At 43.4% G+C, this 18,503-nt stretch overlaps 1 protein-coding gene across 1 annotated transcript; it reads left to right on the plus strand.

The window, feature by feature from the left end:
• Positions 1-257: 257 nt before the first annotated feature.
• Positions 258-17,803, plus strand: GXYLT2 (glucoside xylosyltransferase 2). Its single transcript, XM_075573650.1, has 3 exons — positions 258-646; positions 14,930-15,113; positions 17,525-17,803. Exons 1-3 carry the CDS (start codon positions 402-404, stop codon positions 17,801-17,803), a joined length of 708 nt encoding a protein of 235 aa, XP_075429765.1. The 5' UTR covers positions 258-401.
• Positions 17,804-18,503: the final 700 nt, after the last annotated feature.

Here is an 18,503-nt window from a genome sequence, read left to right on the forward strand (position 1 = left end):
TAATAAATGAGTAACACTGCCTTCCAATAAGTGAGACCCAAACCAAACAGGTAAAGCTGAAGCCAAATGAGTGAGACTGACACACAGTTCAAAACCCCCATTCCCCCTCACTTGCACTGTTACTTAAAACTGAGTGAGACTCGATCCCAGCGAGCGAGGAAATAAACTGTAGACTGGCTGCCACCAGTGGACATAGGGAGCTCCAACTGCACACATTACGGTAGTGTCCCTCCCCTCTCAGCCTCCTCTCCCCCCATCCCTCTCCCCTCCCCCCTGGCTCTGACAATCGGATACGTGGTGCTGCTCCTGGCAGCTCCCCCTGGAAGCCTCGCACAATGCTGCGGCTCTCACCCTGAGATGATGAGGACACCCGGCCACTTGGATCCGGGCTTCGCTGCACCATGAGGATTCACTGCAAGATCCTGGCCAGCCTGCTCTGCCTCGGGGGAGTGTTACTATTGTATCTGTTCCTGGGGAATGCAGATAAAGAGCCTCCATGGAAAGTGACCCAGGCACCCCACGTCCCAGCTCCCTCTGGACATGGAAGGACACAGCCTCCCCAGCCTGGGCATGTCACCGCCCTGCAAAAGCAAAAACCCAGGAGAGACACACGCCTGCAAAGGAAGAGAAGCCGGTCCCATGTTAGGTAAATAATGCTTTGAGCTCATATATTAACCACTTTGCTGGCAGCACAGGTTTTTTTTTGAAGGGTTGAGTGTACAGTGGCCCAGACCGAATACTGAGCAACTACATTATGTCCATATTACTATGTTATTGCTGGCAGCGTACTCTGTGCTGTGCATATCCCCCCTGTACCGTGCAGCTTGCAATCGAATTTCTTATGTGTGAGATATGAGAGAGAAAGTGATCGACCCACTTCAAAGGCAGGGCTGTTATCATTAGTCCAATTGTTTCTGCAGAGAGGCAGGAGCTGCAGGATCCAGTGGAACTTTGATTGAGTTCAATACGGTGACACATTTATGGTTCCAATTAAGATTGGTGTCTTTAGAACAAGCAGACACTGTAACCTGCAGTAGCTGCACTTTATTGCTCTTGGTGGTAAACTGATGCAAGGAGATATTTTTGGGGGTCAGTTTAATAAATTACTTTGCTTACTTAGCCTGTATGGGATTTAAGAGGAGTTTATATGGTTCCGTATTTTAATAGTATCACATATTTTAATTGGATGTATCAATGCTTGTCACTTTGCATTGAACTAACAGTTCTGTGCCACCATAAACCACGTTTGACTAAGTAACGTAATAATGTAATTAGCTGTGATATATCTCACGCAGACGCTATTATGCCAACAGTAGGTTTAACACATAGGAGGCTATTTATTAAACTGATAAAGTTCAGATTGGATTTCCATTTCCAACTTCCGACTAGAATGGGCGTTTTTGTGAGATCGTGCCCCTATCGGCACTATCGCAGTTCTATGAATAACACCCGTACACACTCAAGGACTTGCGAGTCACGTAAAGTGCGAATAGAAGTTTGTTTTGACGCATTGCTCCATTTTCTGCTTGCACCAAATAAAAGTCCTACACGCGCGACGCAAATTATTAATCAGAAACGTTTACGCCACTTCTGCCTTGGTAGATTTTTTTTCTAATGCGATAGAAAATAAAAAGCACTGGTGCACAGCAACGCTGTAACCGGAGTGTCGCGTAAACTTCTCCCCGACTCTTTTACTGCCACGTCCCAAATTGCAAGCACACGGGGCAAATCCTGCTTCATTTTCATCTTGTATCAATGAGCGCCCGTTTTCCTCACAAATTGCCCCGATACATATCACCGCCTCCCAGATCTATAATGATTCTCTGCACTCGCTCGCTGGTAAAAAGTTGTTCACAGACTGCATGATCCTCTGCAGATGGTAATTCGACGTTTATATTAAAGTACAATGTTTAAAATGAGTTTTTGTAGCTTGTAAAAGGTGTCATTATTGCTTTGAAGGAATTCTGTCACTTCATTTCCCATTAAACACAAAAAATGGCATTTGTATTAATAGTTGCATTTTGGATTCATGATGGAGACAGCGCGCTCCACACGTTTATTTTTATAAGCATCAATCCTGTTTTGTATTTTATTTTTCCAGACAGCCTTCGATGCTGGTTGGGCCGATAATGCATTGCGGTAGCAACAGCCTTTTCTTTTACGCTTTCCCTTGTGATTCTTACCTTTATTTATTGTTTGTCGCAGTTGAGAGAGATATGTACTTGTATTTCATTTGTTAGTTTCGTTTTCATTATTAAAAATGTATTTATACAAAATGTTTTACCAGGAAGTAGTACATTGAGAGTTACCTCTCGTTTTCAAGTATGTCCTGGGCACAGTTATAACAATACATGGTTACATTAAATGAGCAGTCATACAGTCAATACACATACATTTCATGGACAGATAGAGTTGGACAATTGGGTACAGGGGAGAAAAGGGCTGGTGAGTTTCAGATTGAAATAGAGCAGCTTTAACATCACCAAACAGCAGCGAACGGCTCACACCCTTTGGCTGCCCTTCGGCTATGTTAAAGGCTGTCCCTTTGGGGCGACGCAGATGTATACTGAATGACTACTATTTGTCGTAGAATTCAGAATAATGGATAGTCTGAGTATATAAATTATAGTGTGTTCCTTCATTTGGATGGTGTGGGTGCTTAAAATCAGACTCGGACATTAATATGACTATCTTTCAGTGAAGGCGGTAATCGGTGTTCTCATTTCACCTTCCTGCTGACTGTTAATTCCCATCATAATCCTGAATACAAACACGGAGAGCTCTCTAGAGACAGCAGTGAGACGTATACGAGATAAGGGGTTTTAATCTCCGTAGCAAATGTAGCAGAAGATTATCTGACTTTTCACTATGAAAATGATCATCTTATTTTCAGTGCCGTATAATATCGAACAAGTATTTGAATGACATAGATAGTCAAAAATATAGAAGTAACTCCTCTCCAGTGAAAAATAGCTTGTAGGCTTGCTATGCCATTTTATTTTATCTGGAAATAATAATAGAATACATCTAAGGTCACTTTTGAATGCTGGAATCAATTTGTAGAAGTTCTACTAGAGTATATTTATAGAAAAAGAACTGTATCATTTGAATTGTGCAGTCTCAGACAAAATAGGAGGCCACATTGAGTTTGTAACTTGTAATCCTCTTGAAGAACAAAGATATACATATACACAGTGGTTGACAAATCACCAAAAAATCTACTCGCCACACAAAAAAATCTACTCGCCACCTAGTACCAAACGTGTGCTGCTTGGGCCAATATTTACTCGCCCGGGGGTTAAATCCACTCGCCCGGGGCGAGCAAATGTATAGGTTTGTCGAACACTGCATATACATATACATATACATATATATATACACACCATACGATTCCGGTTGCAACACGACATCAAGGGACAGCACGCAGGTAAGTAAATCAAAAATGTTCTATATTTGCACCACCTTGAGAAAGGTCCCACCGGGGGACCGAAACGTCGGTTTTTGTGTCTTCTATCAAATACAGAACATTTTTGATTTACTTACCTGCGTGCTGTCCCTTGATGTCGTGTTGCAACCGGTATCGTATGGTCTGTTATTGCTTTATGGGATAAGCACCAAAACTTATTTACTTGCATATGGTGTGCCGGCTGTGCATTGGATTATATATATATATATATTGATTGTATATGGATTGTAACATCGCCGGAAGAAGAGATCAGTGTATCTCGAAAGCTCGCACAAATAAAAGCATTTCGTTAGCCACAGAACGGTATCATCTATTTATTTTTTTGATTATTATTATCAAATTGGGATTGGGATCCAGTAATGAGACAGCACACTGCAAGTAGTAACCCAGACAAAAATTTGTATTGAAACAAAGGGCACTGCAACCAACGTTTCGGTCACCACAGAGGGACCTTCATCAGGGTTATGCGGCATAATCCGTCAGAATATCTGCCTTTACTCACTGCCTCCACCAAAGAGATATCAAGATTCACTTGTCTTTGGTCCCTGTTTGCTATGAAAAATATGCACTTAAAGAAGACATCCACATTTTTTTTTTAACATAGAATGAAGCATGGATTCTCCAGAGCTGAACCCCATTAAGCTAAATCCCTATTACATGCTGCAGCGCGCTCTATGGTGTGAGCATCAGGAACAAAAACCACCCCTTAATGGGGCCGGGCACACTAGCTGCCTTGGTGTGAAATTTGCCGCTGCGTTGCTCGAATAGATTTTCTGAAGACAAGAAAATTGTATTCAGAACTGGCTATGGAGCATTGGCCACGCCCCCCCGGGCGCACCAGCCGGGTGACCACCCCCCACCCCATTGCAATCTCCTGCAGCTCAGCCACAGACCAGAGATTGCGGCTCACACAGCTACACGCGCCGCCAGCCTGCTATGAGGTTCTAATGAGTGACCCGACCCTGAATTACCAACAAGAGCTGAGAAACTGCTCACAGATATATATATAAAATCATCTTCAGCCCTTGTCGATCCACTGCTGGGTGAAGGCCTCCCCAATGATCTTCCAAGTACTGCGGTTGCAAGCCTCTCTTATTCACGTTGCTCCAACAATTTTTCTGATTTCAGCCTTCCATCTTAGTTTTGCTCGCCGTCTTGGCTCCCAGTCGAGTACTGCCTTTGTTCAACAATGGTCATTCGTTCTTGCGATATATATCTCTAGCTCACGGATGGAAAAAACCCCAGGCGCCCGGTTGCCTGAGCTACCAAAATGTAACTCCTTGACCTATGAGTCACCGCGCGACCGCTAAAAGCGCACTGATTCTAGTGTGACATCAAAAGCAGGATCGGGAGCGCTGTGACCGACCTCAGCGGTGACTGACAGGTCAAGTCACCGCTGTGCCATTTAGTGATGAGTGCGGAGGAAAATTGGGGAGTGGGGAGGACTCGCACAAAGGCCGAGGCGGGGAGCGAGGCGGAGAGCTTTGCACTTCCATGCTCTGAATGATATCAGGTAAGGGAAGGAGGGGAAGAATGTCTGCGTGTTGTGTCAGTGTCTGTCAGTGTGCTCACTAACACTAACTCTAAGTGTGTCAGTGTGGCACAGAGCTGCCGACAGGGGGAAGGAGCCAGAACAGCTATCCTCCTCCCCTCAAAAAAGTGGTGTTGCTCATTAAAAATAATGTTTTAAATACTGTCCACTTATTACATCAAGTATTAGTTCACGGAGATTCAGTTACCTAGCATCTTTTCTCAGATGGTAAAACTCAAGGGAACTGCAAAAATGTACAGTTAAGAAGGTTTGTGGCGTCCTGGCTTGCGGAAATAAATGTGAATTGCATACTTTATTCAGAAACCTGACGTTTTTTATTGTAATACTATTAAGCATTTCAACTTGACAACTAATTTTTTACCCATAGAACATCTGGACAAGGTGCCAATTTGGTGTAGCTTTAAATTTCTCTTGGCACAAAATGTGTTACAGCGTTGTTCACCTTCCAAAACGCATTGAATACACTGTATTTTATCTGGAATCTTTGTATGTTTTGACAGGTTTATTGGGCATAAAATATACACACACATTTTTGTACATGAAAATTTGAGACTATATAAATCCATTTAATAGATGTCGGTTTATGCTTTCTTTATTTCCAAGGTGTCACAATCTCCAAAGCATTGAGTTTTATCCAGGGCAATTCAGTCGGTCAAGATCAGTAATCTGTTCCATGTGTTTTCTTGCACATAGCACTATTTCCACCTTGTATCTTTGGATCATGTAGTTAACTGCAGACCTACATTCTTGCTCACCGTATTCAAAATAATTCCCCGTTTGCACATCCTGAGTCGCTTATCTAAGGACAAACATTCCACTTTGTATACTCATCCCTTGCCTGTTGGCCAGGATAGCTCCTAACGTCTAACTTTTCTTCAGCTGGATTTGAAGGGGCGGTCCCTCCTTGGACCAAAGTAAACTAATGGCAGTGGCATGTTTAATACTTTCACAACCATAGAGGCCAGCAACGCATTGTCTGAATGTATTTTCTTGTATCGGTTATATTATATATATATATAGACACACTTTTAAACGTAGAAACCAGTTAGAATTTTTAGGAGCCTAAGTTTGTTGAGCGGCAGGGGAAAGGGCGATCAGGGGACAGCCGCTTCTTCTCTCAGCCCTCGCGCTCCCGAGTCCTACCCACTCTCTTCTTTGCTTCATGTGTATATACTATAATGCAGAGGCTTACCAAGCGTAGCTTGTACCACACTCCACATTAAGCAGTGTGGTGGAGACGTGACCTGTAAGTCACCTCCACAACCGGTGACAGCGCTCCCGATCCTGTCTAGATGGTGCGTTAGTGAAGTAGGACCGGGTGCGCAGCGCTGCAACACAGTGTTCCAGGGGGTGAATTTTAGGAGGCCTGGCTCTTCCCATCCCTGTATATACTGTGTGTATGTATGTATGTATGTATGTGTGTGTGTATGTATGTATGTATGTATGTGAGTGGGGTTATTGGCTTTGCATCTCATCCCAGGCTATATTGAAAAGCTGTGTTTAAAGCAGCATGCATTAGCTTAAAGAGTTTTCCATGTAATGTGGACTTGAGACAAAAGGTGGCACTGTGTGATCATTTGCATGTAATTTCCCAGAATCCCTTGCTGCGGTGGAAGCACTGTATGCTAGGTGATAATGGCGAAAAGCAGGGTTGCAGACCTAAGACATAATGTGCATAATGTGCTCAGAAGTAATTTTTATATGATATATATATATATATATATATATATATATATTTATATATATATATATATATATATTTATATATATATATATATATATATATATATATATATATATATATATATATATTATTTACTGTATCTTAGGAGCAGAATATTTGTAAACTTGGAAAGCTCTTCAATATAAAAAAAAAAATCCAAAATATTATATGTTCTAAGCGGCAGCATCTACACTTCAGACTCCCATCCTAGGATGTTTTTAACCAATTATTTTTTTAATATATACAAATAAAAGCCATTTGTATTTGATGAATATTGACTAAGACAGGGGTGGGTGCTCAACTCCAGTTCTCAAAACCCCCCAACAGGTCAGGTTTCAGGATATCCCAGACTTCGACTGAGGCTCCAGTGCTGAAGCAGGGATATCCTGAAAACCTGACCTGTTGGGGGGTCTTGTGGACTGGACTTGTGCACCACTGCATTAAGAGATGGCACGTTGGATTGGGGGAGCTTTGCATCAGCAATGAGAGTCTGAAATGTAGATGATGCTGGCATTAAACCACGAAGGTAAAGGCTACACTTGGTAAGCCTCTGTATTATGGATTATATACTGTACATGGGATGGTTAAAACGCCCCAACATCATTCGTAATCTTTTGATATGCAGCAGCAACAGTGCCATGCTATCGGCAGCGTTTTCAAATACTCTGCTAGTGTGAAAGATACATTAAGCCAAGAGCATAGAGCAGGGTTTATCTACTGGTGGCCCTCGGGCATTCAGCGGTCAAGTTTCACATCCATACGTGAGCACAGGGAGAATATACTGGGCAGACACTTTCCTTTAAGGCAGGGGTGCGCAAAGTTTTTAACCTGCGCTCCTCTTCCTTGGCTCTGACGTCACATGACCCTGCGGCGGCATTTGATGCCGGTTACCATGGTGACGCGTTGCCGAAGATCAGGCAGGAGAAGCTGCAGAGGCCTCGCACGGTACCCCCTTCCCCCCCCCGGCATTTAATTTAAATGCCTTAGGAGCGAGCGCGGGACTTCTGTAACCGCCGTGCCCCCCATGGAAATTTTCCGCCCCCCTCTGGGGGGTGCCCCCTGTCATTTAACACATTTGTTCAACATCGCTCTGGTCTTGCTGATATTGTATGACACCTTCTTACTTGATTTGTTGCGTCTGATTTTAATTCCCATTTCTTCCCAATTCAATGTCAGGTGTCCCTTTGTCGCACACCAAGTCTTTTTCTTGATTGTATCGAATGGTTGATGGGGCATTCTCGTAAATGTTCCATGTCACAATATATGTTCCTTCAACATTTTGACTTTTTATTGCATTTAAAGCAGATGAGGTTTAGACAGTATCAAATGCTTTTAGGTAGTCTATACATCCCAAGTGTGTGCGTATATATATATATATCTTTTATTTATATGACGTCAGCATATTCCGCAGCTCTACTGCACAATGTAGGGGTAGAGAAAAAACAAAAAAAATGTTTGTGATGCCCACACCCCACGTTGTAGCATCTTTTAGTCCCCAGATAAAGGCAGGCAACGTCGTACTTCTCTTACATGGGGTTTATTTACAGGGATTAAATTATATGCTAACAGGCCCCCCCCCCCGTCCCTTTAAATAAAAACAACACATAAAAATAACACCTATTCCCTTTAGGGAAAGCCAACTACACCATAGCTTTCACCCTCACTAACTGCATGGCCAGCTAAGCTGGTTCCCAAGCCAAAACATGCCCTGGCACATGCAACAATATACACAGTCTCTGCATACAACAATAAGGGTTTTGCTTATCTTAGTCCTTTTGGAGCAGACGTCCCTGCTGTCCTTCTTCTTAGGGGAACTCAGATCCATTTTGAGCCCAGAGAAACTCCTCTGTTGGTCCTCTGTAACCAGCTCCCACAGCTGGGGAGCACTTCTATCTCCCCCCTTCTCTGGGGAAAAAAGTCTCTCACTCTGTGTTTGTCTTAAACACTTCCTTGTTTAACTGAGGAGCCCAGCCCGTGATTAATCAGATTTCAGCTGCTGCTCTTTCTCTGAGGAGATTAACTCTGTGTAGCCTGGAAAGCACACTTACTGCACTGTTCCAGCACCTAGAGATACCTGATGGTATGACTATACATACAGGACAGGGCTTACAACAATTTGGCCAAAGAGTTAAACAAAAAAAAACATTTTATTCCAAAGATATCTATAAGTATATATTTAGGCACTGTACCGTGTATAAGTTTCATTGGATGTGCACTGAGCTCTGTCTGTGTTTCATGTTCTGTCTCTGGTTTTAGGTATCACTATACAGTTAGGTCCGGAAATAATTGGACACTGACATCATTTTTGCTCTGTACGCCACCACAATGGATTTGAAATGAAACAACCGAGATGCAATAGAAGTACAGACTTTCAGCTTTAATTCAAGGGGTTGAACAAAAATATTGTATGAAACGTTTAGGAATTGCAACCATTTTCATACACAGTCCCCTTATTTCAGGGGCTCAAATGTAATTGGACAAATTAACACAATCATAAATAAAATGTTCATTTGTAATACTTTGTCGAGAATCCTTTGCAGGCAATGACTGCTTGAAGTCTGGAATGCATGGACATAACCAAACGGTGGGTTTTCTCCTTTGTGATGCTTTGCCAGGCCTTTACTGCAGCTTTCTTCAGTTGTTGTTTGTTCGTGGGTCTTTCTGCCTTAAGTTGTGTCTTCAGCAAGTGAAATGCATGCTCGATCGGGTTGAGATCAGTTGATTGACTTGGCCATTGCAGAATATTCCACTTCTTTGCCTCAAAAAAACTTCTAGGTTGCTTTCGCAGTATGTTTTGGGTCATTGTCCATCTGTAAAGTGAAGCGCCGTCCAATCAATTTTGCTGAATTTGGCTGAATCTGAGCAGACAATATATCCCTAATCACTTCAGAATTCATCCAGCTGCTTCTGTCTTCTGTCACATCATCAATAAACACTAGTGACCCAGTGCCATTGTAAGCCATGCATGCCCTTTCCATCACACTGCCTCCATCGTGTTTTACAGATTATGTGGTATGCTTCGGATCATGAGCAGTTCCGAGGCTTCTCCATACTTTTTTCTTCCCACCATTCTGGTACAGGATGATCTTCGTTTCATCTGTCTAAAGAATGCTGTTCCAGAACTGGGCTGGCTTTTTTAGATATTGTTTGGCAAAGTCTAATCTGGCCTTTCTATTCTTGAGGCTTATGAATGGTTTGCACCTTGTGGTGAACCCTCTGTATTTGCTCTCGTGAAGTCTTCTCTTTATGGTAGACTTGGATAATGATATGCCTACCTCCTGGAGAGTGTTCTTCACTTGGCTGGATGTTGTGAAGGGGTTTTTCTTTACCATGGAAAGGATCCTACGATCATCCACCACTGTTGTCTTCCGTGGACGTCCAGGCCTTTTTAAGTTGCAGAGCTCACCAGTGCGTTCTTTTTTTCTCAGAATGTACCAAACTGTTGATTTGGCCACTCCAATTATGTCCAGACCTAACTGTAGAAGAGAGGAGAACTCTCGAAAGCTTGTCCTATGACATAAATTGTTAGTCCAATAAAAAAGGTATCACCTAATACTGAAGAACTCATTTATTCTGCACTATCGCAACTGGACTAACACGGTTATTTTCTGCTTTATATGTATATATATATACACATACGCAGTTAGGTCCGGAAATAATTGGACACCGATACAAGTTTTGTTATATTTCTGCTGTGTGTGTGTATATGTGTATATATATATTTATATATATATATAAAAGTATACATTACCGCATAGCAGCAAAAAGGGAGACAGCACTCAGGTGAATGAAAATAAATGTATTAAATACAGCACATAACTCCAACGTTTCGATCCCACAGGGGGATCTTCCTCAGGGTGGTGCAACAGACACTGTCCTGTGTCTGTTGCACCACCCTGAGGAAGATCCCCCTGTGGGATCGAAACGTTGGAGTTATGTGCTGTATTTAATACATTTATTTTCATTCACCTGAGTGCTGTCTCCCTTTTTGCTGCTATGCGGTAATGTATACTTTTATTATTTATATGGGACATGCACCTATTCATTATTGAATTTCTATTGGAGTGCCAGTGATTTTTTATCACATATATATATATATATATATATATATATATATATATATATATCTCAAAAACAGATAGTCGATACCGTTCTGTGGCTAACGAAATGCTTTTATTTGTGTAACAGTGTTTCTCCCACCCGATGGCAGATTTGCCCATTACGGATCGTGTAGTGCACGATACCCGCTGGTAACAGGAGGGCTGAGTCGTCCGCCGGTGGTAGTGGGGACACAGGACTAGGCTTTTGTGGTTCATACCCTACATATCTCTTTAGCATTGCAGCGCCTCCATCTGCTGTGGGCTCCAGGAAACTGAAGGTGATCTCCCACGGTAGAACTCCGCTCACACGGTACAGATACCTCTCGCCAATAAAAAAAAAAATATATATATATATATATATATATATATATATATATATATATATATATATCTTTGTTGTGGAGGAACATACAAGAACTGAGTTCCGGAACACACACACACACACACACACACACACACACACACACACACACACACACACACACACACACACACACACACACACACACACACACACTATTGTGGTTGTTCAAACTTAGACTCAAATCTTGATCAGTCCTCCATCATTCTAGCACTAAGACTTCGCTGAGATTCAATCTGCTTCACTTTTCAGCGGATGACATGTGATACACAGCTTGTCTAAACAGATGTGAGACGAAAAAAGATTTATATAACAGTAATTGATTGAACTGCCACTGGGAAAATGGATACAAATGTGCTTTTTGATTTTCTTATTCCCGCTTGGTAATGGTTAGAATAAAAGACACTGCACTAAATTGTAGTGGATTATAGATTTCTCTTTTTTTTACCAGGAGAATGCCTTTTCCTCAGCAGGTATATAGTTCTTTGTGACCTCATCAATCAAATGGAATTTTCGCGGGTGTGCAGTACCGTTGTATTCCGGGGAGATGCTCAGGATAAAAGGCGGCACTATTTTATAAGATTTATAAGATCTTACACATCCCTCTATTAGAGCAATTTGTTTTTTTTTACAGCTCTATGCCTTATTGCCAGCAGGCGAGTCTGCAGTGACAGATTGCGCAGGGAATTCAAATCAGGATGTAATAGCAGCATTTGTGCAAATTATCATGTATGTATAGCCTATTGTTGTAGAAATATTATTGTGTTAAAAAGAATTAGTGATGTTAGTTTTAAAGCGGCAATTCAAGAGCTTTTTAATTTTTTTAAATTAAGTAGTATGGAAGTAGGGGGTTTCCAGAGCTGAACCCCATTAATTTCAGCTCCCGGGGAACCCCTGGTACCGGAGATACTAACCTCTGTAGTGGGTGCTGGTAGCCGCTCCCGCTCAGCTAGCTGGTATTGCGGGATTCAAGTAATGGCGGGTTTCCAAAGCTTCATGCCCCGCCGGCCAATAGGATGCTGTGACATAATTGGGACCGGCTTCCTATTGGCCTGCATGACGCGGGAGCTTTAAACTTTAAAACCCAGCTAGTTCTGCTGTAGTGGCTACTGGCACCTACTACAGATTTAAGTATGTCCGGAAGCAGGGGGTCTCAGGAGCGGAAATGAATGGGGTTCAGCTCCGGAGACCTCCTGCTTCAATCCTGTGTAAAGAAATAAAAAATGTTTAAAAAAAAAATGGTTATGGTTATAAATATATAGTTACATAAGTGATCAGGGTATACATGACATACAAGCCATTGCATGCACAGTTAGAGATAATATATATTATAGGCGTATGTAACAGTTACAGACCAGATTAAAATGTGAGACAACTTTAGCTTTGAAAGAACTTAGACTGGTGGCGGCTGTGAGAGTCTCCGGTAGGTTGTTCCAGTTTTGGGGTGCACAGTAAGGCCGTGCCTATAGTGCCGTCGTTGGCGACGGCGACACGGCAGGTGACGTCACCTGTCGCCACCGGCAAAAGTTATGTTTCGCCGGGCGGCGGGGTCGCAGGATTCCCGCAATTTGATTTGTTCAAGGGCCGTCACGTGACGCGACGGCCCTTGAAAAATCAAATTTTGCCGGCTTCAGTTGCTGTCGCGTGCACTTTAAGCGCACGCAGCGGCGGCAATGTATTTGTTTTCGGGCGACGTTGCGTCGCCGGCACTATAAGCGCGGCCTATGAGAAGGAGGAGCAGCCAGATACTATATAACAGTTCTCTTTAAGAAATCAGTATGTGATATACAAAAAAAGCTAGAAAGTAAATACGAATTCATTTAAATGAGCTCATTCATTATTTATACACCACTGAAACGGGAATTTAATTAAGTTTTAAACCATTATTGAAACACAGCATCGCCTAATAGTAGCCCAGTATATTGACCCATTCAGTGGTCTGAAATGCGTTGCAGGCCCCGTGGCACTGAGAGGGTTAGTGGGTGTCTTTTTCTTTAGTAGCAAAATATTAAAGCAAATATTACATCCAACCTTTTACATCTATCGTTTTTGTTTTGCGTTGCAGGATTCGAAGCAGGGGTTCCCCCATTTTTAGCTCCTGGTCCGCGAGGTACTTCCCGCTGTAGTCGCCGGTGTTCACCTTGGACATTTACATGCCTGTCCAATATGAAGCCGCGACAGGTGACGTTGCCGCTTCCTATTGGCCCGCAGGACCTGCGAGATTTGGCGACCGCTTTGGACTCCCGGGAAAGGGGAGGACGACACTGGTAACTTCGCCTATGCCAATCTTGGGTGTCCCTCCAGAGCTAAAAAATAGCAGCATCTAGCTCTGGGGGACACCCCCCTAATCAACTACTGTAAAGGGAAAAAAAAGATAGTTAAAAGAAAAAACAACTGCTAGGATTGCTGCCTTAATCATTGGCGCTGCAGGGGTTAATGACGTTTTGTCCACTTCCAAAGCGTGCTCTCACTGTGGAGCAGTATGGAAGATGTATTGATTTTTTTATATACAAATAATGCCACAGCAAACCTTTGTACTGTCGTCTTCCTCCCAGACTTTGTTTTCATGGTCAGCGCTTCCTGTTTGTAACACAAAACGTCCATTGCCTTGTTCTGGGGTGGGAGCAATTGTGATGAGAAGGCCAGACCAAGTGTAACAGGAAAACAAAGGCTATTGTTGACGCTTTCATACATTGTTGTTCAGGGATTGAGACAATAGGTTGAATCCCCCATGGCAGGAGATATCGTATGCGTTGTTTTAGCAATCTTTACGGTGCGTCATGCTGGGTCTCACCAAGGGCATTCATTTCATGAGGATATTATACCGTTTAGTAAGCTTCTATCAGCTTCAAAATGCAGCTCAGGTGGAGTCTAAAAAGGATGAACATAGGTAACCGTGAGCGGGTTATGCACTTCCCGAGTCAAAGCTGGCCGGTGTAAGATGCTCGTGCCTCTCCCTTACCCCTCTGACAGCGGAAAAGGTTCAACATCGTCATACATCGTCATTTTTCTGTCATTAGTTTTGTTTTTCTTGCATTCCTCGGTGGTCATATTAAGTGTTTTCTTGTGTCCTGAAACAGGCACATTCCCTTTCAAATAAAAAATATATCTCAGGAGTCACCTGAAGAGACCACCTCGGTTCAGGTAATGTAAAAAAAAAAATGAAGATTGTTGCCTTAAGCCTTTGAGTGCCCCATAATGTAACCATGACGTCACGGGGGCCCCATGACATAGTGCAGGAGTGGCCAACTCCAGTCCTCAAGGGCCACTACTCCCAACGTAGTGGCAACGTCGTGAACTTTCAGCTCGTTTTCTTGGATCGTTCGAGTTCAGTTTGGCAATCTAGCAGGGAGAGGAACGAAACCGGAGGAAGACTCCCGTTCTCGTCGTCGGTGACACCACAATCACTCCGAAGGGCTGTCACAGGATGGCGCTGTGCCCAAGGGGCTGGGGCATTCTGTTGCCGCATGCCCGCTGGCACCCACTCAAGGCCACAAAGGCTTGCACGTTGGTGGTTCTTGGGACGTCCAGTAAATATAATTGCTAATTTGCTTGTTTTCCAAGGCAGTCAATGTTCATCACTCTCCAGGAGCGTACGTTTGTATATAAAAATGTAGTGAACCTCTTTACCCTCTAACACCTCAACCACTATCTGCAAACCTAGTTCTTGGAACTGATCTCCGACATACATGGCATTAATAATATTTCCTCTTTTTCCTTTTGGTAGAGCCTATGAGCAGAAGCACAGGCCGACCTCGCCTGAAGAATGGATGCATCTCGCCGTCGTGGCGTGCGGGGATCGTCTGGAGGAGACTCTCACAATGCTGAAATCTGCCGTGCTGTTTAGCGTGAAAGAAATTCAATTTCACATCTTTGCAGATGATGCCTTAAAACAAGAGTTTGAAAATAAGGTAGGGAGTTAAACTGCTTGTGGATCATGAAGACGTTCTACTGCACACATCTACTAAAACGAAACTAGTAGAGAATCGTATAATGAGACACGCGAACTATATGTATTAAGAGGATTGAAGGGGATTAAAAAATAATAACGGTTTCATTTTTAAATAGGACTTGATTATAATCGGCATTTTGACAAGTTAGCTGGAAAGTATTTTAGACACGCCTGCCAACTGACGCCAGATCACAAGTGTGATCAGTGCCATATTAAGACCCTCTGGGGCTCCTTGGCACCTAGACTTTGGGGGCATTTCCTCGAGGCGGCTCTCCTGCAGCATCGAGACGTCATGAAGTTGTGGAGTCATGTCATTTGATGTTGGCTCGCCATGACAATGCAATGCTGCAGGAGGAAGGCCACTCCGGAGAAGGTAAAACCCCCCTTCTCACCACTCAACCCCCTCTCAACATACATATAATAACCAGCCCTCTTCCCCCCAATACACACAGTAAACCCTTCCCCCAAGACACAATACAAACCCTTACCTTTGGGGGAGGCCTCCGGTGCCACCCTGATCCCACAAGCAGATGCGGAAGTTGGGCTTGACGTCTGGGTGGGGCCAACTTCCGGTGTGCGCGGGGGTGGGGTTCAAGTGAAGGCCAGGCCCCAGCGGGGGAGAGTTTGGGCCAGGCAGCCAAGAGTCCCGGCAGCTGGACGTGGATATTGAGCCCGACTTTCGACCGGGCCCAACTTCCACCGCTGGCCAACTGAGCCACCCGCAGCCACTGAGCCTAGGACAGTTGTACCGGCTCTCCCACCCATGTTGGCGGCCCTGCCTACGGGGCCCCATAACCTTGGAGGCCTCTAGGCAGGTGCCTACTGTGCTTAATGGGTAATCCGGTCATGAGCGTGATAATGATCAAGTCCTGTATTTTTAATCCCATTTGCTGGTCGATTAGTATGACAGAGCATAATCTGAAGAAAGACTGGCCTGTATCTCACTATTAACTCACTATTAACTCGGAGTTAGTTGCCATTTCTAATAGAGAGGCACAGAACAAGTTATAATGTGTGTATTGTAAGAATCAGAAGTAGAACATGTTTGACTGATATTTCGTATGTATGTTATAGCTCCAAAGCTGGTTCTCTGGGGGGAAAAAAAAGTATTCTGGTTAAAAAAATGCTGCGTCTCTCACACAGGTTGTGTGGAATCACTTAAAGCAATATTTTGACATTTCTCATGTGGTTTGGGGGATGTGGGATGCCAGCCTCCCAGGTCCTGGTACTGGCAGGGACTGTTGAACTTAAACCTTTCCAGCTCTGGTTTCCAGCAGCAGCACAGAACTTGAAACAAAAAGGGGTGATTTATCAAAACGTAGATGCAAAACTGGCACCAAACACTGGACTAGATTTATTACACAGAAAAAACCCATTGGTTTCAGTGGGGAAAAAATTCTTAACAAATGTGATCGTTCTTGCAGCACGAAACGCAGAGGAGGATTTTCAACCGCAGTCCACCTTTTTATGTTTGCTTGTGCACCGGTTTTCTCCATTTCAAATTTTGGTACAAAATTTGGGGCAGTGTTTTGCTCCAGTTTTGCCACCAGAAACTTCGATAAATAACAGCCAATGTAGTAAAGGCGTCACGAAAATTGAGGTTAGGCGAGAACCACCCAGATGGCCCTCTAACCTCTCACCTTTTCTTAGACACCTGTAGACCAAGGGATTGTGGGAGTGAAATGTGTGTATGCATAGTTTTATTTATATATAGCGCCAACATTGTACGCAGAACTGTACAACATTGCAATACAGGGGAAATAAACTACAAACAATGGGGATAAATGATAACATAAGGTGTAGGGAAACCCTCCCCCAAAGAGCTGACAATCTAAATGGTAAATGAGGGATATCACTTAATCTTTCATTGACTTGCATAGAGTTTTGGGAACTTTTACCAGGAAGAAACTAAACAGGTATGTCCATAACTGATGAACAACCCTGAGAGGTTGGAAAGCTTGTAACAGATCAACTACTTGTTGGTCCAATAAAAGGTATCATACCACTTACTCTATCTCCCTCTTTTGTTACTACAGGTAGTCCTCGCTTTTCCGATACAATGCGTCCCGCAAACCCGCGTCAGATGCAGGACAGTCGGAAAGCTGGACCCATGTTAACCAGCAGCGGTTTCTGTCGGCTACGCGAAAACCGCGGCAGATAATGATTTTTTTACTGCATTATGCGCCATCGGAAAATGCATCCGACAGAAAGCGAAACGTCATAAAGCGAGGACTACCTGTACTTGGAAGAAAAGACCAACACGGCTACCCACCCTTCTTTGCTAGGTATCAGAGTTATTCCTGATAAATCAAGTTGGTTGCCCACGGGAGAAGCCAATTCTCTGAACATTTCTGTCTGTGTCACCAACAGTTGCAAGAATGGCCGCACCCATACTCCAGAAAGTTTGAATACAAGATCTACCCGATCACGTTTTCAGTCGGAAACGCTCAGGAATGGAAGAAATTATTCAAGCCCTGTGCTGCTCAGCGACTCTTTCTTCCGGTAAGAGAGACACCTGGTTTTCATAAGCTTTCATATTATGGATGTTCCTGCCAGAATAGATCAGATTCCAGATGTACTGTGGGATGCTTTGATCTGGGGCATCTTCACAGTGCTAATTTTATATGCACGTTTCCAGTCTCCCTCTAGCGAGAAATTGTTCTCCCCCCCCCCCCCCTTCTCCCTCGCTGCTTCTAATCTTTCTGCTGCTTTTTCAGGCTTGCTCACAAGTTCAGCTAGGCTGCCTGAAAGAGGGGGTAGGACTTCCTTTGTGACAGTGTTGCATTCTGATTGTTGTACCCTTCCTTGAGTAAGTAAAATGACCCTATTGAAGGAAGAAAGCGTCTCTGTGAGACAGAGGGAGGAGAGACAATGGGATCATTTAAGGGTTTGCTGGGAGGTCGCAGAACGTTGCAGCTGGAAATGCACTGGCTATCCTCAGCACTGCAGTCCCACTGCCCATATACTAAAGTTACAATAAAGTAAAGTCTTTTAATAACACAGCTTGCTTTTGGCATTTGAAGGGATCAGAAAATTAGTATATTAACAAAACACCAGTGTCCTGATTGTGTATTGGAATGCATGATTATTTGTGTCTCAGGTGGTGAGTAAATGTTGGTTCTGACTCATGTGGGCAAATATTTTGGGGAGCGGAAACAAAAAAAGTTCTTGTCATTTGTTAATGATACCGCACTGGGAATCAGGGAAGAGCGAGCTCCTTCGGAAAAAAAGATGTTAAAATGAGGAGATGGCACTGCACCTCGATTTCCTTTTTCTGTCGTCTCATGCATAATATACAATACATACTACTATTGTTAGGGGGCTAGTAACAGAGAAAAAAAAGTGCTGC

The sequence above is a fragment of the Ascaphus truei genome, chromosome 17 (assembly GCF_040206685.1).
Source record: "Ascaphus truei isolate aAscTru1 chromosome 17, aAscTru1.hap1, whole genome shotgun sequence".
NCBI lineage: Eukaryota > Metazoa > Chordata > Amphibia > Anura > Ascaphidae > Ascaphus > Ascaphus truei.